This window comes from Chiroxiphia lanceolata, chromosome 3 (genome assembly GCF_009829145.1).
Source record: "Chiroxiphia lanceolata isolate bChiLan1 chromosome 3, bChiLan1.pri, whole genome shotgun sequence".
In the NCBI taxonomy this organism is placed as follows: Eukaryota; Metazoa; Chordata; class Aves; order Passeriformes; family Pipridae; genus Chiroxiphia; species Chiroxiphia lanceolata.
Window position 1 is genome coordinate 106,976,156 of NC_045639.1, and position 25,552 is coordinate 107,001,707.

The window sequence follows — 25,552 nt, forward strand, 5'->3', positions numbered from 1 at the left end:
CAACATAAAAAACCCCACCACACACACACACGTGTGTAACACATGGAACCCTGCTGGAGCTTTAAAAAAAAAAAAAAAAAAAAAACAAACCCAATAATTTCAAACCATTCCTGGCCACATTGGTTTTTGTTTAAAAATAAACCATTAAAAATAAACCGTTTTCTTAATAAAAGTCTGATGAATAACATATAAAAATAAGTGGAAAAAATAAGTGTCCAAATTAGAATACCAATTAAAGTAAGTTAACTTTTGCAATAATTAGCTCTGGATGCCTGGTAAGACATGTAAGGGCTTTTTCTGAAAGGTAAGAGTATTCCTGGATCAATTCAAAGAGGGATACCAGGTAACCTGTGGGAGAGAGAGGGGAGAGGAAGAGATAGCACAACCATACATATTGTTGATATGGTGGGGGAAGTGACAACAAGTTATTTAAAGAATTTCAGTAATTTGTAGCAGTTGGAAACACCATGAGTCACACAGTGGGAAGAAAGAAAGATACAGTGGGAGGTTAAAGAAAAGAAAATGGGAAGGGTAACAGATACTTTCTTGGGGAGGCAATGGAAAGGAGAAGAAAATTTGCCATATTAAGCATCTAAAAGTTAAGAACATGGTCCCAAATACCTTTTTTTAAAGTCAATGTTTTATTTCTATTTAGGATTTTGTCATAGTCATATTCCAATAGTCCAAGTAAGTAGACAAATATAAATAAATAAATAAATAAACAAACCTAGATTGTAGGAATGCAAAAATATCCTATAGTTATCTCCTTTCATCCTCCCACTCACTACCAGGTTTTCTCTAAAGCATGTAACATTCCTTATGTAATAAAGAATAATAGGAGCAATAGGAAAATAAAATACTGCTTCTTTTTGAAAGCAAGCTAGTACTTTCAGAAGCAGAAGCTGTAAGAAGTTAATATCCTTTAAGCCAGCACTAGTTCCTCCAATTAGTTCCTTTTACTTTAATGAAAGTAAGAAAAAACAATAGCTAAAAAATATTAAATCTGACCTATCATCACAAACATCTTCAAAAATAAAAGATTTTCAGATGTCCTAAAAAGCCTCATTTAATTTCTTTAGTGTGAACATTCCTACTTTTACATTTTCAGTAACTATTCCAAGGCAAAAAGGCATTAGTTGATGTGACATTCATTTAGCTATCAAAAAAAGAAATAATTAAAAGCTGTAGAACTCTTGAATAAAAGCTCTGTGCACAAGACATTGTTCAGTTCTCAGTACTGTAGTCGACCAACTAAACAAATAAATGAACATGAAATAAATTAAGAGGAAGTAAGCTTTGATGCCTGTTGAAGTTAATACCTTAATTATACCAGTATGAACTTACAATAAAATTTCCCTGATTGTCATAAATGTGAACCTCTCCATTTGCCATTCCAAAGAGTAAAACTTTGCTATCAGAGGACCAAGCCACGTGGCACAGGTGGGAACCTTTCAAGTCTTTTCCCCAAATGCGATTGCCTGTAACAGAATATTGTTTGTACTTAATAAATACACTACAAAATCAAAAACAGGATGCAAGTTACCAATGTAAACACTAAAACAGCTAAAGAAAGTCAAAGCAACAACTGCTAAGTGACTATTAATTTTATTTACCTAGAGAAACAGGGCCACTATGTATATAACACTGCAAACAGAAGTTGTGTAACAACAAAACAATTAGTAGAGCTTAAATTTTACCATCCACTGATCCAACAATCACAGCTCCATCTTCATACACAATACAAATCTTTTGTCCATCAGCATTCCAGCTCATACTTCGAACAACTGATTTATTTCTGTTGTTAATCATCTCTTCATACCAAGCACCTGTTAGTAGTGAATGAAAAAGTAAGTTACACTTGTGATTTGATAATCCTCTAGAGGATTCAAGATACACACTAATCACTGAATTCAAAATTAAGTTACTCTTCATTAAAAAGGTATGCAAATGAGATGGTAATGATATTTCTTAGCCATATGAATTCCCAAAGATGTTGTAAAAAAACACAAGTTAAACATAATAGAGTTTATAAAAGTTCCCAAGCAATCAAATTAGGTTCTCAATGAAACAGAAAAACCCCAGAATGGTATTTTTAAGTAAACATGATGCAGTAAGTCACATGTGACTCTGCAATGCAATATACAACAAAAAGCTACAGAAGCAGTAAGTTTTGGAAAAGAATTGATCTTTGGAAAGAAAGTTCTGCCCTTTCAGTAAAAGTCTAGCAAGACAGTGTCCCCCAGAAGACACAGATATAATTATTGTGAAACCCAGTGTTCAGATGTGAGCAGCTTATTTCTGAAATGAATACTAACAAATGAAGAATCAGAAAGGGGAGCCAAAGCCCAAGAGGGGCCCTACAGGAAGAGCTCTGTGCTTAAGTAATTTCAGAACTGACAAGAATACACTAGGAAACATTATCAGAGAGAACAACCATCTTTGCTAGGAATAGGTAGTAAGTAATTTACTGAATATTTCCCGAAATTATGAGCTTATTTATGTGACAGTGGCCACCAAATTTCAGGTAGAAAGACTAATTGAGTTATATTTATTATTCTTGAAATGCAAAGCTAAGATGAGATTTTATTTGTTTTCATTTTTCATTAAACTAAAATCCCCAAGAGAAAAAGAAAACCCTTTATTTTATTTTTTTCCCACATATGTTGGGCAGTGGTTAACTTGACTGTGAGGTTTGCTGGCTTTCAAATGAATTGAAGTGCACCAAAGTAGTACATGGAAGTATGAAGAAGTCAAGAGTAATTAAAGATCATTACAGCAATACTTAGTCATATTAGTTTACTGCCTTAATTAAACATTTCTAAAGATTGTTTTTATGGAAGTATTTAATTGATGCTCTAAGTAGGGTTGCTAAGTTCTTGCAGTTCTACCAATATGTCTGTGCTTGATGCACAACACATTATTTTCCTCTAAGGGAATAAAGTAACAGAGATAAGAAATTTAGAGCAGTTTATCAAGCATATGGCTAAGAACTGATACACTCTCTCAAGGGAGGTCTGCAGTATAAATGCCTTTTGTAGACAAGTATTAGAATAAAAACTCAGGAATTGTTTTAAAACTATTTTGAGCTTTACAATCTGCAAAATAAAAACTCTGAAAAAGAAATGCAAAAATTTCTAGGGGGTTAAAAAAAACCCCAAACATTTCTCACAACATGGAACATTATCCCATCTCAAGTTTATCCTGCAGAATACCTTTATACAGCATCCACACAATGATGAGGCCATTTTGATCACTGGTAGTCAGTTTTTGATACTGTTCATTCCATGTCACAACCTGCACAAAACCTAGAAAGCGATACAAATTTTTTATTGACATTACTTAAGTAAGTTAACAAAAACCACCACATCCCACTCAATCAACCTGAAGCTTTTCAGAGATTTACACTGCTGACTTTGACTTAGTTGTATTCTTTCTGTACCATTGGTTTCCTCTTTCAAAATTCTGCTCAACAGCTCCTTTTGCTTCTGTATTCACCTACTTGAGTGACATCCTCTCCAAATCCTGCTCGGAATGTTGCTTCCAAGCAAAACCCAAATAATGGTGGTTTCTTACCGCCTCTGACAGCCTGGAACACTGACAAACCTTCACTGTCATAGGAATTCATGGTTTTTTTCTTTCTCTTAACAATTTGATCCTCACTAGTGCTGCACTTTTAAAACAAAATCTCCTTCACAATTAAGAGCACTCTACACAAAACTCTGTCAGACCCTCAAGACTCATATGGGATCCTACTCATAAATATTTGACTTGAATTATCTTCAAATCTTATTTTATCAGTTTCATACTGGATATGAAGTTGCATCATGCTTTTTCATGCCATTACTATTAGTCACCCATTTTCTATGTATCCTTTCCATTTTACAGGATTTCATTCATGAACTTTATCACCAGATGCAATCAGAGATATCCTGAATATCAGGGATTTTTAAGGTAACAGCGATCTATTCACAATTGAAAACATCCATTCAAAGTATCCTCTAAATCAATTCCTCACAATTTATTTGTTCCAATCCTATTTAACCAGGTCTCTAAAATAACCTGACTCTTGGCAGGTTTCAAATGCAAATCCTCATTAAAAGTCAATTTCTTCAAATAATGCAAGGATTTTAGCATTCTCTTCATATCCCGTTGTCCATGGGATAAACTTTGTCTGCATACTATACTGCAGTTTAAGCATGTATACATTCTGTAATACATCAATAAAGGGAAAATGAAGATATATTTAAGACAGAGTTAAGGTTTACTGAACTAATTTTGATTTCTTCAGAAGAAAATGTAAAGTTACCATAACATATAGGCAAATCACACAGACACTATATAAACAAACGAAATGGACTTATCCACATATGAATCACTAGAAAAAATGCTTAAGGCTTTTATTGTCATTTCAGATTTTACCCTATAATGTGGAATTTAAAACTTTATATATACAGTGTGACAGAAAATTGTTGTTCTTTCTTTTTTAACTCACCAATTCCAGCATCAACTGCCTATCAGTTTATCTCTTCTACCATAAAGCATTCTTTATCTGTCATCTACCAAGGCAGTGTGTGAACAAATGTACAGAAGCAAACATATCATGATCTTTTATGTAAATACGTAAAAATATATTCCTGTCCCACACAACAGAGCAGCACTTCCATATTAGCCATGCTGAAGTCAGAGACAACAAGTAATATTCCAGTAACACTGCACAATTAAGAAAAACCCAAAAGCAACAACAAAGTCCCTCTTTGTACGTATGGCACATACAACAGCATCACCCACTTAAATAGAAATCAACATTTCCTTCTCAAGATAATGAGTGGGCACCAAATAATATGGAAAAACCGAAACTGAGGTAACACAAAACACAAGTTAGGTTGTGATGTCCAAGTTCAGACTTAACCTTCCAAAATCCATAAGCAAACTGGAAATCATACCAGGCAGAGCAGAGATTTTTCTGTGCAGGATGCTCCACATGTACAAAATCAGCCAGGAGAACTGAGGGAAGGTTGCATTAGTTTGATTCCCAACCCAGTGATTCGCTTAAGATCATGAAATATTGACTGCAGGTCTTTCATCAGATAACTTGGTAAAAATTGACAGCCAAGCTGTTACATACCCAAGTTGAATACTGCTAACCTTTATTTCAGGCTTAAAAATAAAAAGTTATACCAAAATTACTCTATCAGCTTCACAAAATCTTGTATCTTTTGATTCTAACCAAAGGTAGATTAAATGCCTAAATACACTTACCACTGTGACCTTCAAGAGTTTGATTGACAGAAACATTGCTAGGAGCCGCCAGCCCCTTTATTTTTGCTTCATCTAAAATAACAAAAATCATATAAAAATAAACCTAACAAACCATACATATTATTGTGTCTCTATGAATACTGCAGCTCTAATCACTATTTACATCAATAAATCAGCTAAAAGTATGTAAATGGTAACCGCAGGCTGAATTTCCCACCCATCAGCTCAGTGTGTTCACTATTGACATCTGTCATCCAAACTGATATATGCTTTATGGTCTAGCACTCTTTCAGGAAAAAAAAAAAAGCACAACAAAATAAACAAAATCCCCCACAACAACAGCTGTGGCTATCACATTTTATTACATTCAGAAAAAGGTTTAAAAAATTTTGAGAATAGATTTTACTTTTCTTGGAACATATTTATTTAAATGAAAATACACAACTTTCTCCCAGAAATTAGTAAGGTGGCAGACAGAGAGCATTCAAACAAAAATCATGAAATCATGAAAAAAGGTCCAAAATAAAGGGAAAGCCTGCACAAAAAGAACAAGAATTAAATGCATGCCCTGAAAAAAGAAGCAGAAGCACTTAAGAAAACATCAGCAGATATAACAGGCAAATTACACATGCATCATGTAAGACCAGCTGAAGAAAAACTGTTCAAATTAAAGTAATGAAAGAATTTGATGTTAGTGCAAATATGTAAGTAGCCAGGTACAGATTTAAAACACATGCCATATCAACAGGTAACCTGTGGAAGAAGTTATGCTTTCTAAAGTGTGGTGGGTGTTGTTCTTTAAAAAAAAAAAAATTAAAACCCCTCATTTACCTGTTTGTGTTTCTAATTTCAGAACTTTCAGCAATCCGTCCTCTCCACCACAGGCTATGAAACCTTGATTCTTATTCCAGGAAATACATTTTAAGCGGACATTACCGGGAATTGCAATCTGAAAAAGAAGTCCTTTGTATCTCTACACAATTGCAAGAATCACGTTTTATTTCACATGCTCTACTTGAACACCTCAAAGGCACCTACGATAGCACGTGAGACAAATTTAAGCACGTGAGAAAAATTTATTTCTATTAACAGAGCAGTACACGCAAAAAGAGACAGAAGACAGAATGACAAGCACTATGGAGCTGTGCCACACTGGAGCAGTCGAACACATGCAGTAAATAACAATATCAGGACACCTTCAAAGGTGTGCTGACAAAGAGGACAGAGGGGTCACACAGTGCACAGGGCTTCGGTCTCCAGCCGTGTCCAAAGCATCCCGAGGGAGCAGCTGCCGAGCTGCGGGAGCAGCTGGAACACTGGAGACCGAACCCCAAGCCCCAATCCCAGGCCGAGGGAGCCGGGGGGGACAGAGCAGGGCAGCGTTCTGGGAAGCGCTGCACCGGGACCAGACGGCCCGCAGCGGGAGAGACCCCGCGGGTCCCTCAGGGCTCCGCGCTCCCGATCCCGGGGAGCTCCCGGGTGAGACGGCGGGCGAGTGGGGAGCTCCCTCTTCCCCAGAGCCGTCCGCGCCCCGCGTGTCCCCCGTGCCCCAGGAGCACCTTCTTGCACAGGTAGATGAACATCGCGGCGGAGCAAAGGGAGCGGGCCCGGGCCGCCCCGCACGGCAGCGCGGCCGCCGCGTCTCCCTGGCAACGGGCGCGGAAATGGCGCCGCTTCCGGAGGGGAGCGGACGGGCGCCATTAGCGGGCTGTGCCCGCCCCGGCGCCGCGAACGGGATGCTCCGGGGCGGGGCCGTGAGGGACCTGGGCGGTGGAGCTATGGGTAGTGGCAGGGGCTTTGTGCGCGGCGCAGCCACTGGCGGTAGTACTCGCTTGGTTATGCGTTCATGAAGGTCACTCTGCTTCTACGCGAAGGAAAATCGCAAAGCTTGTGAACCCCAAGTTCTGTGCGCGCGGCGTTTGTAGTGTAACTTTTATCAACACAGAATCACAGATGGCTGGAAGGGACCTTAAAGTTCCAATCCCCATGCCGTGGGCAGGGACACCGTCCACTAGACCAGCTTGTTCAGAGCCCCATCCAGCCTGGCCTTGAACACTTCCAGGGATGGGGCAGCCACAGCTGCTCTGGGCAACCTGTGCCAGTGCCTCACCAGCCTCACAGTAAAGAGTTTCTTCCTCATATCTAAATGTGTCTAAGAGAATTTGTATCCATCTAAATAATCAATGTCTCTCTTGAGTGTGTAATTATTGGCTTGTGGCACACAAGGTAACGAATCCCATTTTTCTGGACAACAATATGTCGTATTTTTAAAAAAATCGGTTTTATCACCTTGGTTTACCTGGTACTCACGAAATGAGACAGATAATTGCTCAGAGGAATTGAATGTAAATACTATCATTTGTAACATAAAATGAAGTTATGAATACTAGTGCATGAAACAAAGCCTGCCCAGCTGACAGCTTGCAAGACACATCTGGCCTCCAGGACAATATTCCACTGTGGTATAAAATTTTACATCTCATCTGACAACTGGCCTTAGTGTAAATGGGACTGATGTCATCCACTCTCAATTGCCAAAAAGTTGTAAAGTCTTGCATTAGATTTACAACTTGTTTATTCTTACCAATCATGGAGGCCAAGGCATACTTCTGGCCCTATAAATCCCTGTATAATACCCATGGCTAAACAGAGGACATGAAAGAAAGCAAAGTGCTGGATATAAACCTCCCCGACTTAGAGAAAAAATATATGCATACACAGCACTTTGAGGAACCAAGTGTAGCATAGCCAGGTTGTCCCACTAATTGAACGACAGCAAATTAATACCAGTGGGGACACATCATAAAATATCGACCACAGTCCAATCCAGCATCCTTGGACTGTTTCTAGTTTGGTTTTTAGCCCTTGCTGAAACTGTTCACTTGTGCTATTAAGTGTTATATTCCAGCTTAACATTAATGTGTAGACATACCTGAAGTCTCACTCCCATGTGCAGTGAACATAACTGGACTTGTTTGAATCTATTATGTGCAGGGTATGAAACATGCACAGAAGTCATTAATATGTCCTTGGCAAACCAGTTACCAGATATTTTATGTAATTACATTGCAAAACTCTACAAAATATGTTGGAATTTTTTGATTAAAAAAACTTAATCATAGTTTTTACTCTAAATTTAGAGAATCTAAATTTAAATATAGATTCTAAAGCATTTGGATTATTATAAGTGCCAGTGTACAAAAGTAGTAGATTCCTTTCACAATTAATTTTTTTAATTGTTAGCTTGTGTGTTTTCTTCTACAAGCACAATAGACACAAGTAGTCTCAGTAAAGTCCTTGGTATGACAACAGGAATGATTAACTAATAATAACTAATAACTGACTAATAAGTAAATCTTGCAAGATAAAAACCTTAAATTGGACGATATCTGTTACCATTCTGAATGTTAAACAACATTTTTAATGCTTGAAATTACTGTTAAACCTTTTACCTATATTAATAAGTACTTGTAGGTTTTAAAATCAAATGCTTCTTTTTCCAACTATGTAACTTGGGGACAGTATCCTGTTTAATTCTGTGAATTTCTCCCATTTATGCCTCCTTTATCTTTGAGGTTTTGTTTTTTTGGTTTTTTAAACCCTTTATTTCATAACACACATCTTTTAAGTTGTATACAAAAACACTTCCAACATCAATGTGCATATCATACTGTACTTTATTAAAATAAGTTACAAGATCCCAACTTACTTTCCCATTTAACAGACAGAAGACATAGGCACATTTTTTTCTCTCTGTCTTGCCATTTCACAGTTTTATATAATGTGATATACTGTATCCATTCATTTTTTTCTGTATTTACTTTGAAGTAAGAGAATAAAAAATGCAGTTATTGCAGAAAAGCAGTATCTGCTGCACTACTTGCAGTACGAACTGAAGCACAGCAGGTGTAGTGTTATGGCTATGAAGTGACTGTACATGAAGATCCTCAGGGTCACTGTATTTTCAAGACTGTTTTCTTCATGAAGTCTACTTGGCACTTGTCAATAATAACAAACCAACTCCTGTTTTGTAAGCTGTGCAACAAAGTAAAGCAAAAAAACTACAAAAAGTTTTGATTCTGAAAGATTATTTTAAAATCAAGCAGAAGGATAACTCAGACAACCTGCTGTCTGTCTTGATACGCCCGCAGCTTCTCAGACACTTCATCTAGTGGCCAGTTGTTAAGGGCAATAAAATAGATGGCTATAGGGTTTGTTTTATTTTTAATCTTTCTCATTGCTGCATTTTCAACACACATTTCAACACACAATCTGTTTTCTAGATGAGGTCAATACATGCTTGAACCACAGATTTCAAAACATTTTAGAGACCTGTCATGGTCTGGCATCTTCCCAAATAATCTCAACAACCCTCACTTCTTAGAAGGAATTGGACCAAGTGACATTCAGGGCTGAGAAGTGGCAGATGATTGTCTGTGCTGTGTTTTCCAGGTTGTCTTGAAACAATGCTAGGGATACAAATGGCCTACCAAAGAAAAACTCTGAAAGGAAGCCTCTATTCTTTATAATCAGGTAAAATCCTAACTTGAAACCACTGCATTTTTTTGCTTAGCATTAGCTCTTGAGGCAGAAAAATTGATCTCTGAAGGACATGCTACTTCTAAGATGACATTACAGGTTTAATTATCTTACTGTTCACTTTTAACTACTTAGATTCCCAGAAACATATATTATAATCCAAAAAAGTCAGTCTTCCCTTCGATTTTCCCAGGCAGATAAACTGAACTCCAAACACAGTGCAAGAAGAGAGATTTGCAATTAGATCTCATAAAAATAACTTTGAATTTATTCAAGCTCTGGGAAAGCCTTTTGTCCTTGGCAGAAGTTTTCATTTGACTTCTAGAAACTTTGGCAAACTGAAAAATTCTTTTATCTGTCTAAATTATGAGTTCATGTCTAAAACTTACTAGTTTGCTCTCCTTCTCTGACTAATCCTAAATGACCATACTTCTTTGAAGCCACGGGGATCAGGATGACTACCACTGACATAACACTCCTCTAAATCAATCCCTCTTTGAACAAGAGCACCTTTTAGAGAAAAAAAAATGCAGTTGCAAAAATTTCCAGCAAGGAAAATCTTTGGTAAATTGTAAGTGATCAACCATTCTCACTTTAAAAATTATGGATGGACCACAGCTTGTCCAACTTTAAATTCCAGTTATTAGTTCCTGCCATGCCATCTGAGGGCATTTATTCCAGCATTCAGGTTTGTGTGGTACCACAGAGTTCACTGCTTTCTTTTTGTATGTTGTTTGGGTTTTTTTCTCCCATTTGTTTGTGGAATGTTGAATCTGGGAGCTGACCACATTTCTTGGCACCCTGCATTGCAGCTCTCCCATTTTTCTATATCCCAGGAGCTGGTTATTAATAGGTTTGCACATTTCCACAGAACAGAAGGTGCATGAAAATCACTTGGGACAGTGCCTGCCTCTGCAGGTGGGATGCAGAGGAATACCACACCTAAGAGGACTCTTGTCACACTGTGAAGTTGTCTCTAAAGTTTTGGGACATAATTAGGAGTGCTCAAAAGTGAGCATTTGTTGTAACAGTAAAAGTCATCTGGAAGAATTATAAATAGATCAGTGCTTGATGTTCAACATGGCATATATAGTCTAGGGGATGTGGCCATATGCATTTGTTATATCTGTGTCATGATACTAACGCTCTTCAGTGAAGATTTTTTTTCCATAATTTTTCTAAAATCACATGGAAAATACTTTCTCTTTTGAGGGATATTTCTTCCCTGGTTTATATCAGAACAGCTACCTCTAAAATACCAGTAAAGTGCTGAATGCAGGAGCTCAAGTAAGAAAAAGGATATATTTTGTGGACAGAGCTTCAAGGCGCGAGGTGACCGAGTCCTGGAGGGCAGCTATGGCCTCACACTTACAGGACTCTTCAGTTGTTACGAGACTGCTCGTTATGGCTCCTAAGAGAGAAAACAGCATTTAGAGTATTTATTACAATTCCTGACCATTTAAATCCCAAGAAAATGCTTGATTCTGCAAAAGGAATCGAACCCATGCTGTAAGACTGCATAAAGCACTGCAACCCAGGGCAGTTGGGAAGGAGGGACGGCCGTGAATAGGGGCTGGTGTGTAGCCAGAGAGCTGAGTGTCATAGTCCAGGACAGGAAAGAAAGAGCTTGACTCTAATGAAGAAGGAGGCAGAGCAGGGACTTCCTTTCCTGCCTACCTGGATCCTCTGCACTCTTTAAATTAGACCATTACTGAGCAAAATATAAAAAGGGGCGTGGGTGCAGGGACCAACTAACCTACTCCATCAGCTCTAACTGCTAGACTAGGGTGAATCTTCCCTTCACCCTCTCGTCCAGAATATCCCCATGTGAAAAAATAGGGCACCCTGGGAAGTAGAATGAATGTGTTCAGGTGATGCAGACTGAGAAGAACCTGCAGTCCAGGTCTCCATCTTGGAAGCAGTACTTTGACCATTAGACTATCCACAGAGGAAGGCCACTGGCATCACTGTAAACAGAATTTATTCGCTTGGATGTATTTAAGGTCATGACTACCTTGTTGTGCTTCTCCTCAGAGGAATGATTCTATGATGAAATGGTTTGGGTTGGAAGGGACCTTTAAAGGTCATCTAGTCCAACCCACCTGCCATGGGCAGGGACACCTTTCACTAGACCAGGTTGCTTAAAACCCCACATAAACCTGCCTTGAACACTTGCAAGGATGGGTCATCCACAGCTTCTCTGGGCAACCTGTTCCAGTACCTCACAACTCTCATAGTAAGGGATTTTTTCCTCATATCTAAATATATTTAAGAGAATCTAAATCTATTTATACAAAATCACGGTTGCTGCCCTGTCAAAGCTGTATTGTAGTGCCATTTGGTGTACCCATCACTCCCAAACACAGGACTTCTGAGAATGCATTAGTCCAAAGTTAAGCCTCCACAAGTTTTTAAGCCAAGCAAGAAGGCATGTAATGATTTTAGACACAAAGAGTAGGTCAGTGCCTTCATTGCTTTGCATCAGTTTCTGAGATGTGGGTAGAATTTAGATACATAAGTCTCAGCTTGGGAAGGAACTAGAAGAATTGAATTTACCTCTTGGTAAATAATACCAGGAGCTTGTGTATTAATTTTAAATACTCTGCATCAGAAGTTCAGCTAAATCATCAATGTGTATCACCCCACAAGTACTCTTGGTCTCTAACATTGGCAATATGTATGCATAGGGAGTATCTTTTTTGGTTCAAAAGGTGTGGGCACAAATCCATTCCAATATAACATAAATATAGAGGGAGGGAATGACATCATTCTAATAGGCCCAAGTGAATTTAAAATCTAGTAGAAAGACACAGCAATATCACTGGAGGAGCCAGTTAGTGTGATAGAGAAGTCACCAGTCTCTTAAGAAAGAGAAAACAAGTATTCTCATACTCCACTATAGTGCCATTGAATCTTTCCTAGGTCTTGACCTCAGTCTTCCAGACTAACAGGGGAGCAGCCTCAGCTGTCTTCAAGAATTCCCTTTTCTCCATAATTCACAAAAAACCCAGGGTTCAGAGAGATGATAATTTCATTGTGGTATAATAATGTCAGGTATCAGCTGATGGCTGTGAGGTGTTAGCTGCATGAAAGGCAACTTAACCTCACCTACTACATAAAGTAAATAAGTTAAGGCTGCACCACTTGCTGCAGGCTGAGAACAAACATATCAACAGCTACTGCAGCACAGGTACTGTAGTGAGATAACCATCTACATCTGAGACCAGAATAATAAGTATCCAAAGACAAAGACTTCTTAAAAGAGAGCCTACAGTTATGAAATATACTCTCAACGAGTTATCAAGAGGTACTACCTCTATGTAATAACTGTCTCTTCATATATTTTTTTTACATTGCTTGCAAAGGCAATGACAACAGATTATTCATTTATTTTGCAATGACAACAGATTATTCATTTATTTTTTCTGTAGATATATAAATGCATAACTGATCAATGTCAAACACAGTGCTGTAACAAAGAAACAATGGGAATATTGTATCTGGATACGCTTCTCTTTCGTTCTGAATTGGTTTGGCTCCTTTTTTTTTGGTTATCAATCATGCCATTAATATTGCCATTTTGCATGGAAATGAACAGATTCATTTCTAGCAGTGCAGAAATTCATTTGTCTTAGAGCCAGTGTTGAAACTGGTGTCTCCTTGATTCCAGTGGACCTGTATTTGTTCAGCTCTCTTCTTTGGAACATTCCACTGGCTTTATGGTCAATGTACAAGGAAGAGCTGTTCAAGAGACAGCTGGAGGAAGGCTAGTTCAAAACATCACACCAACATGGTTGGTTTCCAGCCAACTGCCAGTTAATTTTTTTATGTCTCATTTAAATTCTCCAATGACAGATCAGATCCTCCTTGGATTTTGTCTGTTTCAACAAAATTACTTTTCCAACCAACTCTGGCAATTGTCCAAGCGTACTCTGAATTCTTCTTCAGTCCTTCTGTGAAATTGAGAGTCTTCCAGTATTTGGTATTCAAAATATGGGACATTCCTGTTGCCACTGGGATGCCCAAAAAGTCATACAAAACACTCTAAAGTTGTGTTTTTACACTGCATTTGTGTTTAAGTCCAGACCAACAAGAAATCATTATTTTTGCAGATGGTGTTTGGCTATATCCACCTATTTTATAACTGTGCTCTCACATAGAGTCTTTGCCTACTTGATGTGATGGCGAATTATTCCTGCTCTGAACCAGAGGTCAGACTAGGTACCTTCTGACATCCCTGCCAAACCCAACTTAACTTATCTACATCAGGTTCGGCCAATATTTGATGCCATTATTGCCCATCTGAAAAGACAACAGTTCATGCTTGCCCCACTCAGCTTGGAGGAGTGGACAAGAACATAGGGTTTAGCACTGCAGTAGTTCTTACACCAGTTCTGTTCCCCTCTGGCCCCCCACCATCCTCCAAAAGCTGGTACACAATTGAGACCCACATCCCACAGACAGATGCCCCAGAACCCCACCTTGCTAATGCCCCCAGTTATTTCCATTTCATAAGGAAATGCAGATTATAACAGATTGCATTTTTAAATACAGTGAGTCCTTAAATGCATGGTGACAGATAAGAGTCATCTGTAGTTTTAAATACAGTAACTGCTATAACTAAACAAGAAAAACCAAACTAGCTCAAAACACTAGTGGAAAGAGGCATAAAAGAATGAAAAGGGATTATACTTCAAGGGAGCTTGCAAGTTGATGGAACATTTCTCAAACAGCTTAAAAAGATTTAACACATTGAAGAGAGGTGCTTCAGTAAATAAACATATTCAGAAAAAAAACCCCAACATTAAATTATTACTTGAGCATGTTTTCTTATCCGGATTAAAGGTAAAGCGTTCATAGCAATCACAGGTATATGATCCACCATAACTCTCACAGATCTGCTCACAGTCATGGGGTCCTGGTGCATGTACATCAGTTCCTACAGAATGCACTTTGGAGGAACAGTTATCAGAAAACAAGATGACGTTTTTTAATGCTTCCCAATGGCAATGCTTTTCCATGCTGGGAGCCTATCCTGTATGAATCTTACCAGGAACTACTGAGATGTGTAACTGATCTTGTCTTGGAGCAGCGAGACAAACTAACTGTCTTACTCTGGATAAATACATTAATTAATACAAGGGATACCTCAGTCCTTGGTCCCTCTGACTGCAGCTACCTAACCTTACCAGATGTGAAATGCCATATGAACTCCAAAGGAATGCTAGGAAAAGTTTCCAGTACACAATAACTTGACAGTAAGGAGACTGGGAAGGAAAGAAACACTTCTGAAATTATTACATTTTTACTGTAACACAAAGTCACTGTGAAGCAAAAGAAAGGAACAGCAACATGAAATTCAGCCTGGAAGGGAGGATGTCACATCAAACTGTCTTACATGATGGTACACAGGTTCCACAGTACTGCAAAGTATGACTAACCCCAACTCTTCAATTATTTCTCAGTTCTGAGTTTGCTGAATATTGCATAAATTAGTGAAGGCCTTAGTTCTAAGATACAAAGACTGAATGATAAGCAGTTACTAGCATTGTTGCATAATAAAGTTCTTTGCATCTCTGAATTTTGCTCAAAGTGGAAAAGGCAGAGTGACATAGAACTGCCTTGTAACACCTGAATGCATGTGAAAGTTTCTCAGACAGATTCAAATATATTAACCTGCTAGTGAGAGCTATTGCAACACATGCACTTGGCTGGGGAGGCTGTGAGGGGAAAGGGAACAGCGATCTGGTCTTACTTGAGCAAGTCTTCTTGTCTGGGTTGAGGGTGTAGCCTTGGTAGCAGTCACAGGAGAAGAACAGATCATCTCTCACACAGACCTGCTCACAGTCGTGCCTTCCAGGTGCACACACGTCAACAGCTGGGGGAGGCATTTGAGAAGAGAATATTAATCAAAATATCCAAACTTCAGCCTTTAGAGTTGGTGATAGCAATTCCCATTTGCAAATGTGTCTTCATTTAGATTCAAACCAGGGTGTTTTTATTGCATGTCACCATGCCACTAACCAGAGCAGGGTACACAGATTGTGTTTTTATCTGGCTATCAACATCACAAAATTAATACAATTTTTTGAATACTGGCAACACTTTTTTGCAGTTGTAACAGATTGCAAAAGGAATGGAACTAGCAAGGACACAGTTACAAAACAATTATCCAACAGAATCTCAGAGAACAAATATGTGGATTTTAAGAGACTATTTGGCATTATTTCAGCTCTAATTGAGTTGGAGAAGACACTGTTTTGTGGAGTCAAAAGACCATAAACTGAAAAGTATACGTGGCTGCTAAAAAAAAGAGACATGACACCCACTGCCAGTTACAAAGTGGGCACTTTATGTGTGAGGCTGCTGTTTTCTGCCAAATTTAACACGTCAGCTCTGAAAGGGCAAGCTGAGAAGGAGTTCCTATATTTGGATATCTTTGCAGTAAGGAGGCCCAGTAAGGCACAAGGAAGGATAAAGGAAGGAGAAAGAAAGCAAGAGAGAAAGAGAGGAAGACACAGAGAAAAGGCAGAGAGAAAAAGAGAGAGAAAAAGAGAGAAAGAAAGGAAACGGGAAAGGGAAAAGAAGAAAAAAAGAAAAAGTGGAAAGTACCCTCTCCTGGACCTAGACTATTTTTGCATCATTCTTTGCATGTCTTTGTGATATAATTATATATCACAAATATATATATAATAATTATAAAATATATATATATATTTGTGATATAATTACATAATTATATATAATTATATATAATTATCACAAAGACTTGTATGGTTGAGAAATCATTAGTAGCATACTGCAAAATGAGATTCAAAAGGGAAAAAAAGCAAGCATATTAGGAAAATAATTTCAAGTTTGACTATGCAGGAAGAGAATCAGTGCTAAGAAATAAGCTTTGGATTGGACTCCCAAAGGGGATGCCTAAGTGAATCTACATTCCCTCACATGTTTATTGCCTCTCTATAATGCCAGGTGAGAGTTAATCCTAGGCACCATATTTACAAAATCAGATTTTACACTAAACAGGAAGAAATACTGAGACCCTCTGGCTTCACCTCTTTGAGATGTGAGACCTGTGACTTAATTGGAGAGATTTGCCTAGGAACCTCCTGGAACTGAAAGCTTAAGTTCAGCACTTTGTCACACACAGTGTAGTGTGTAGGAAAAGGATTATAGTCAAGTGGAAAAAAAAAGGAATTTCTCTAAATAAATCGTCAGTGAGACATCCAATGAAATTAACAGTGAAGTTCAAACCCTAATGACATGAAGAAAATATAGAATACATATTATCAATATATTTACTTGTATATCCTTAACTATCAGCTACATCTATGCTCCTGTTTTCCACAAGAGACCAGCACTGGGAAAGAACATTTCCCTCCATCCTCTAGAGCTCTAAGACTGGAGTATTTTTTAAGGTCTCAACACATCCACCAGAAAGAGCAATCACACTCATGATGATACAGACTTCAGTCTCTCTTCCAGCACAGTCCTTGCTCTCCTTCATCTCATTTCCTTGTGCTGCTTTGCTGAAGAGTTTTCTGACACGGGTAATGCACATCACATACTGGATATGGGAATTTATGCTCCATGGGTGTAAAAATACTATGAAGTCCTCAAGGATATGCTAAATGGTATTTTAATATTACCAAATACAAGCTTCACACAACTGTAGAAGAGCCATGGGTCTGAAATTACTACTGTTCATATGAAGAAACAAAGTAGTCCTGTGTTTTAAGTAGTTGTACATAAACTCTTGGATAATCTATCAGGAAAATGACATAAGTTAACCTGATTTTGAAAAGCTACTTGCTGTTTCCTTAATCGGATTTTACCTGAGCAAGTCTTCTTGTCTGGATTCAGAGTGTATCCTTCATAGCAGCCACAGCTGTAGGATCCATCGGTACTCAGACAGACTTGTGCACAGTCATGCCTTCCAGGTGCACACATATCCATGGCTGTGGTGAACCATGGTTAAGAAAAGAAACCTATTAATCTCTCCCAGACACTCAAGAGTTTTAAATGCTCAGCATTTATAATTACAATTTAATTAGAAATCAACCAGTGTCCTACTGCATTATTGTATTATGCTGCAGACAGCTGAATTCAGTTACTAATTATTTAATGGAGAAGGCAGATACCAGGACTGCAAGACACAACTATACTACATCTCATGCAGTTCTTACTTTCATCAGAAATTCCAACAGTCCTGAACATTCCCAGTAAGGATGAAGCTAAAAAACCAAGATGAGCAATAACCTGCCCTGTGTCAGACTAAGCAGCTAAGCAATGTTTAAGACCATGAAATGGTAGATAAGCGCCAAATTGCATTTTTTAATGAACAAATATAAAGCAAATTACAATTTTGTTGCTATTGGAACCAAGGGGAAAGTCTACAGGTGAGTTCTCATTTTAAGGATTGATGTCTATAAGCAATTTTTCAAGTAGAAATAAAGAGAGTAAGTCAAAGAAAACATGTCCATATCTCCATGGGTTTCATATATTCAAGTAGCCTTTAATTCTTACCTGAGCAAGTCTTCTTGTCTGGATTCAAGGTGTAGCCTTCATGGCAGTCACAGACATAGGATCCGTTGTTACTCACACAGATCTGATCACACTCGTGCCTTCCCGGTGCACACGTGTCCACAGCTGCAAGATGCACATTAGAGAAACAGTTCATTGTTAATAAAAAGTTGTTCAGATGGAGTGCACATTCACATTTTTTAATATATTTCTATTTGGAGTCAGCTCAAAAATGGCAATACTAATTGAAAGAATTAGAACAAGTGGTAGGAGAAAATATCTATGCAGAGTCTGCATCTGAAGACTTTGTTTTGACATCTGGCCCTCATGAATGGATCTGTAGGCATAATTAAAAAGGATGGTGATGGAAACAAACTACTTCTCACCATTACTTGCAGCAGATTTTTATTCATTATTCATTACTAGATTTATTATTATTGAAAAAGGTACAGATGTTCAGTGTTTCAACAGAAGTACGCAAGTAGCTTCTCAAACCCAATTATGGTGTTAAAAAGTGAATTTTTTTTCTAGTTGCTCACAATAAGCGAATGTTCTCTTCTCACATAAGAGAACCTGAGCAGGTTCTCTTATCTGGATTCAGAGTGTAGCCTTCATAGCAATCACAGAGGTAGGATCTGCCATTCCTCACACAGAACTGCTTGCAGTCATGGATCCCGAGGGCACACGCATTCACAGCTACAAAGGGCAGTCACAGAAAGGTACTTCAGTCATCCCAAAGGAAAGAAACAGTCATTAATCATTCATGATTACAGAAGTACATCTTGCACTCTTTGCTGGATTAGTGGTAGTAAATGTCAATGCTGTGTCACTGTCTCAAAACCTTACAGGTCTCCTATGCATCATTCTGTAGCCAACAGGGAGAGGTCATAAATGTCACTGAAATAACTCACCACCTGAGGTGGCAGAGGAAAAGATGAATTTAAAAGAGTGCAACAGGGAGAGATTTTAAGCATTTAGTAACATTACACTGGAAATGAGAAATCAGCAATGAAAAGGACCTTCTGGTTTTTTATACCCAGTCCTTTCTATTACAGACAGCCAGCTGAAATAATGCTAAAATGTATCAGTCACTGTCTGGTGGCTTACAAACTTCAGCTCACTGGCACAGAACCTGATCTATGAGTTGTTGGCGCACTGGAAAACACTCCCATGTAAACTGAAATGCAACAGAAAGCAAAATGAAATTAATTGAGAAGAAAGGGAAAAGGAAAAGGAAAAGGAAAAGGAAAAGGAAAAGGAAAAGGAAAAGGAAAAGGAAAAGGAAAAGGAAAAGGAAAAGGAAAAGGAAAAGGAAAAGGAAAATAGAAGGGAGGGGAGGGGAATGGAGAGGAGGGGAGGGGAGAAACAGAAAGAGGATCAAGACCAGAAGGAACAGAAAAATTACTCAGAGGCACCAGGATAACATACTGTCCTCCCATGAATAAAGAGTGTGTCTGTGTAATGATGGCCCATATGTATCAGCCAGCAAGGAAACCCACCAGTGCAAGATGGGGCGTGTGAGAGCTGCAGCTGCCTTGACCCATCAGATTTTAGAAGTCAAAACCAAAGGATGATATGCAGGAAAGTCTCTACAGTAAGGTAGCTATACAGGCACATGAAACTCCTAATTGAAGGGGAGTACAGAAATAATATTCTAATCTCAGAGAACCAACCGAGAAGCTGAAACTCCAAAGTACAAAATGAAGTTCAGTTTTCAAGGATCCACTGATTCCCCAGCAAACAGTAAGGCTGTCTCAGCCTGAGAACAGACAAAACTGACATGAAAGCAGCATGATGGATATGCAGCTGATATAAGTGTGCTGTGGTGACAAGGCAGACAAAATGCAATGCACTGTATGTGTTGACAGTCTTTTCCTTCACAGACTATGTAGCTAATTAACTCCTGATCAGTTTTTCTCAAGTGTATTTAGCTGCTTCTCAAGTGATCTGCTGCCTCTTTGGTCACCTAAAGATGCCCTTGTTTATCTCCACAGACTGTAAAGGAAACATGGATACTCACTTAAATGCTTTTGAGATTACTAAATTGAGGAAGGGAAAGGGAGAGGGAAGGAGTGGGAAAAAACATTGGAGTTAAAAAATATGAAGGGGAAAAAAAACAGAGATGATAAGTAAAGAAATAAAGAAACAAAAGAGAAGAAAAATGGGAAGACAAGTATGTTTTTACCTGAGATTTTATTTAGACTAGTACTTACAATGTGGGTATGGACTACATTTGGAGTTGGAAAATCAAACTCCAAAGCAATAGTGGTGAGATAAGTAATCAGAAGCAAGAGTGCTTGAACCTTCTCATGTTATGATGTCTGAAAACAAGGCAACATTTTCCTTTGGTAAAAACAAATTTCAAACCAAGACAGTGCCTTTTCATTCTGATACACCCTTGGGAATAAGAGAATTAATCTCTATCATTTATGAACAAAATCTGTGGTGTGATATTTTCAAGCATAAGTGAGAAGCTCAGACTCAAATGGTCAGATTTTTGTGGTAGGAAAGTCAAATGTCCACTGACTTGGACAGCAATTCAGCGCTAAGATTTTCCATTTCTGGGATGGTCTCATATTGAATAATGCTCTCAATGCATCAAGAACTTGATCTTAGCAAACTGGTTTTTCCCTGAACATTAGTTTTCCTGTTTTCAGTTCACCCTACAAACAAATTTATTTACCTTGTTAAAAGCAAATTGTCACTGGTGAGTCCAGAATTCTGACCAAAAAGCAGTCTGGAGCTGGAAAACGACCCAGTTTACCACACTGTCTTACAAGACCCTCTTAGATTCATTTGGTTTGTAGGAACTTTTTTAAAAACTGTCTTGTGCCCTGTCTTTGTTCATGAATCCCACAGATTCTGGCTAATTGCACACAGGCAACTCAGAGTTACACTGGAAGTGTACATGTGTGAGCTCTCTGATTTATCCTCCAGCCCTGCAGGGGCATAATTTCTGTGCTTCAGCACAATAAACAGTAAATTTACTCTTAAGAACAAGAGATTTTTCTTTGGTGCTATGAAAGGACTTGCTTTGGCAAAAACATAGGTGGAAAATTAGTGCTGTGTTCACAGCACACATACATGTCCAGCTAGATGGGTATTTGTGCCCACTTCCAGCTACCAGAGAGAGGATCTGGTCACATCAGCAGCACAACATGGTGCCAAGCCAAACCTCAAGGCATTTCCTATGCTAGTTATTGGGCAAATTGTCCTGTCTGCAGATGGTCCTACACATTTATTTCATACCTAGAGAAAGAGGTCTATTGACTCAAAACATACTCAAAAGGTATGGGGGTAATTTTTAGTAAGGCTCTGAAATAACAGAGTAACACATTGCCAACTTTTTGACAATTAAGATATTTGTACAAAGTAGATTTGTACAAGATTTGTACAAGTTTCTTAATTGTCAAAAATTTGGTGTGAATTCTGTGAGTAGGGCTGTGTCACAGTTCTTGGACACTTCATCCTGCACCAGATTTGTCAAGCCAGCATGGTAGTTCACCTGCCCACTTACTTTCCTACTCTGAACCTATAAGGAGCCCTTCAGCTCCACATTCCTACCCTCCTAGCTTCCCAGCGAGATGGGAAAAGAAGTGAGCAGCCTGCAGAGCTCTGGTGTGTGCTCTCAGTAAGTCAGTAAATATACACAGCCAAACCCTGTCCAGATTGCCGTGATTTCTCTGGCACTAAATCTGACCACCTGCACAAGGAGGTCCACTCAAGTCAGGTCTGTTACCTGCGTGGTAAGGTCACTATTCAGAATGAATACCTGGCCTCCACTGAATAAAAGGGTTTGCTTGTTTACCCAATGGATGGCAAAGGAAATATTTAGATGTGATACATAACACTTCTGAAAAAGAAGAATTTCTTTCTTAGGGAGCGAAACCACAGTAGAAACCAAAAGGAGCCAAATTACACTACTCTCCTGGACTGGCCCCCTTACCACAGAAAGTCTCTCTGAATTTCGATGTCAGCTTTTCAATCACACCATAGGTCTCCACATAGAAGACATGTTCATCCAGTGGCTCACTGGCCATTATCCTCAGGGACTGCATGTCTGCCCGGTCCACCCCAACCGCGTAGATCTCAATGCCAGCTGTCCGGGCACTCGCTGCCACCTCTTGGACCTGGTCTTGTGGCCGTCCGTCTGTCACAACAATGACCACCTTGGGGATGTTGAGGGTTGCTGGCCGGGTGCCCATTTCCTCAGTGAAGACTTCATCCATAGCAGTCTGGATGGCAAGGCCAGTCATGGTGCCAGCAGACAAGGGCTCAAGGTGAGACACAGCCTCCTTCAGAGAGGCTTTGTCGAAATAGGTCCGGAGGGGGAACTCCACCTTGACAGTGCTCGCGTAATTCATGACCGCCACACGCGTCGTCCTTTCCCCAACATCCAGGGTATCAATCATTTCTGACAGAAACATTTTCACTTTCTCGAACTCTTCAGGTCGGACACTACGGGAGCTGTCTACAATGAAGACCAGGTCCAGGGGCCGGTTCTTGCAGGTGGTGTCTGTCAAGAAGGAAGGGAAACACTTCAGTCGTCTCCTGCACAGGATAGGAGCTCTCACCCAAGAGGAGTGAGTGCTGTCATGGCAAACTACCCCTACCAAATAATGCTGCTTGATTCTTTAGGAAGAGGCTTAAAATTATAGTGAGCAACACATTAGAAATTTTTAAATATTAGTTTTGACAAGTAATTAAATAATTGAACTTTTCTAAGTATTAATGGATTAACAGATAGGTGCACATTTGAACCCTCAAAATGTCTAACTATCCCTGAAACTAAGGGTTGTGGCTTTCATGTAGCAGCCAAAACAGAGATGTAGCAATTATATATAAATGTATTTACTGTTTATTTTTGTAACGATAAAGCCAGAATTCCACTTTTTATAAGATAAAGAAATAAAATGGCAAAAGAACTGGCCAGATCACATAGTGAACAGATCCTAATATCTTTTAAGAATAGTAGCAATATAACTTGCTAAATAGGAATTATCTCTTTGTAATTCACAATCCAAAGTACACAAGAAGAAATAAAGGCCAACAGAAGAAAGACACAAATGATGATGCATAAAGGTTTCTTTAGAATTTGTTACTGTTTTAAGGCTTCTAGAGCATAGAGAAAAATGAAATTACTTATGAAGTAACTTTACATGTAAAAATGGACATTTACACAATTACTTCTAGCTTCCAAAATTCCTCACTGACATATAAATCTAGGAACAGAGAAGCCACAGCTCAGATCAGAGACGGGCACCACTTCTAAGAAGACAAAAACCAATCAAGACAGCAACAGCAGGCACCCAAAATGTACCCTCCCTGTCCTGATACCCTGACCTGACACTTGACGGTGCCACGTACTTAGTTTATACCATCAAGGTTGGATTTGCAGCAGGTTTATGAAAAACACACAACCCAAAAGCAGAGTATTTTCTATAAAAGAGACATTCTGGCTCAAGAGTGCATTAAATAGTAAAATATTAGGTATTCAGTTTGAATTTGCTGCCTGAGAGCAGTTTTGGGATCACACTTCTCCTGGCTACTGTCAAGTTCACTTTTATCATTCCAGCTGAAATGAAAAAAGAAAAAACAAACCCACTTCACAAGTCTTTTAAAAGTAGAGGTGAAAACAGCACTTTTTTTCAAGGCATTAAAAAACTTTTTTCTGTTGTTCAAGTGAAAACAGAGGGAAAAAAATCAAATTGCACAAATTCCATCAGCAAGCGCAGCAGCAGAGTTGATTTTGCCTTTAGACAGAATAACAGACCAGACACCAGAGAAATCTAGGATCCCATACAGGTATATTCTATATAAATCTACATAACTCAGTTTTGCCTTTGGGAAGCTGAGAAAACATGTAGAAATGGCACATGCATGCATAGCTTAAGACATGAAGAAAAACACAAGAGGTTTGTCCTAAAAAAAAAAGAAAAAAAAATACAAGAAGACCAAATGCAGGATTTGTAGGTAGAATTCCCTTTTATAGATTAAGGGAAAAAACAAAAACAAAACCAACATTTTTTTCAGCAGCGTGATCCTTCCGCGAGTCTGAAATAACGTTGTTCGGAGAAATGAGCGCAGGTAGGGAAGAGCTATGCGGGTTTTTGGGTCGTGCCCAGAGCGGCAGCGGGGCAGCAGCGAGCGAAGAGCGGAGCAAGTGGGGCCGGGGGGCAGCGGGTCGGGGGGTCCCCCCGGGATGCGGTACCTGCAGAGGGGCCGCCGGGGCGCGGCTGCCGGCGCGGGCGGAGCGCGGAGCCCCGAGGGGCCGCGGGCAGCGCCAACGCCAGGCAGCAGCCGAGGATGCCGAGCGCTCGCCCCATGGTGCCGAGGATGCCGAGCGCTCGCCCCATACTGCCGCCGCCGGCCCCGCGCCCGCGGCCCCGCTTTTAAAGCTGCCAGGACGGGCAGGGGGGACGGGACGCCGAGGTGGCATCGGCCGCACCCGCCGCCTCGTCTCCAGGAAGGGCCGGCGGCTCTCGCTTCCCCGCCCCGGCGGGCGACCAGCCGGGCGAGCATTAAGCTCAACGTTGTGTTCCTGCGGTTCAAATCTGGGAGCGGGGGAGCTGAGGCACAAACCCACCCGTTCTTCCTCCACTGGAAGTGTCTGGTCCAGGCTAACTTTGCACTTCAGTCTCCAAGGCAGTATTTGTAAAGAACGTGAGAAAAAGCTCACGGTGTGATCACCGAGGCACAAAGCTGCCTCCCCTGTTCCCAAATCTTAACCATGGGCATTTTGTCTGGTTCCTGGCACTGGAAATCCTGCCAGTTCCTGTGGGAAGCTGCAGTGAGTTTTAACAGAAAGCACAGCTTAGGGCACGAATCCACTATGATCTCTAGCACAATGCTTTAGAAGAGACCTCTGCCAAAGCTGTATCGTGTTGTATTGCAGGACCATCTTCTCTCCTATCACCTCCTTAAGGGGAACAGGAAGCCCCGATTTAGAAGAGGAACCACCAACCCACCAGCTGTACAGTTTCAGGCAGGCACTGACGCACTTCAGCAAGTTCTGCACAGTAGAAGAGGCCACCACAGCATTCACAGAGGCTGCAAACTACATCAGGGAAGAGGGACCACCGCCCTTCATGCAGGGGAAGACCACAGGACAGGGCTCCAGGGGAGTACAATGGCTTTCCTCTCCCACAGGGGGCTGCAGTTTTTTCAGCAACAGTATATACACAGACACACACACCAGACGAATTTCAGGCAGTGCCTCCTGCTGCCA

General features: G+C 39.7%; 2 protein-coding genes across 2 annotated transcripts in view; both read right to left on the minus strand.

The window, feature by feature from the left end:
* Positions 1–6,927, minus strand: part of WDR35 (WD repeat domain 35) — a 45,485-nt gene extending 38,558 nt beyond the window's left edge. The window contains 6 exon segments of the mRNA XM_032683348.1: positions 1,345–1,478; positions 1,698–1,826; positions 3,213–3,305; positions 5,260–5,331; positions 6,091–6,208; positions 6,819–6,927. Coding sequence (XP_032539239.1) covers positions 1,345–1,478; positions 1,698–1,826; positions 3,213–3,305; positions 5,260–5,331; positions 6,091–6,208; positions 6,819–6,842 — 570 coding nt within the window. The 5' untranslated portion in view covers positions 6,843–6,927.
* A 2,026-nt stretch (positions 6,928–8,953) lies between these two features.
* Positions 8,954–24,650, minus strand: MATN3 (matrilin 3). The gene is made up of 8 exons (XM_032682247.1): positions 24,536–24,650; positions 22,271–22,840; positions 18,898–19,020; positions 18,328–18,450; positions 17,637–17,759; positions 15,554–15,676; positions 11,102–11,209; positions 8,954–9,430 (listed from the first exon to the last, which is right to left on the minus strand). Exons 1-8 carry the CDS (start codon positions 24,648–24,650, stop codon positions 9,375–9,377), a joined length of 1,341 nt encoding a protein of 446 aa, XP_032538138.1. The 3' UTR covers positions 8,954–9,374.
* Positions 24,651–25,552: the final 902 nt, after the last annotated feature.

Coding starts and splice junctions, on each gene's coding strand:
- MATN3 (XM_032682247.1), bottom strand. CDS start 24,650: ATGGGGCGAGCGCTCGGCATCCTCGGCTGCTGCCTGGCGTTGGCGCTG. Junction 17,760..18,327: donor AGACAAGAAGACTTGCTCAG/GTAAGAATTAAA, acceptor GGTTCACCACAG/CCATGGATATGTGTGCACCT. Junction 9,431..11,101: donor TGAAGCTCTGTCCACAAAAT/ATATCCTTTTTC, acceptor ACAACTGGCCAC/TAGATGAAGTGTCTGAGAAG.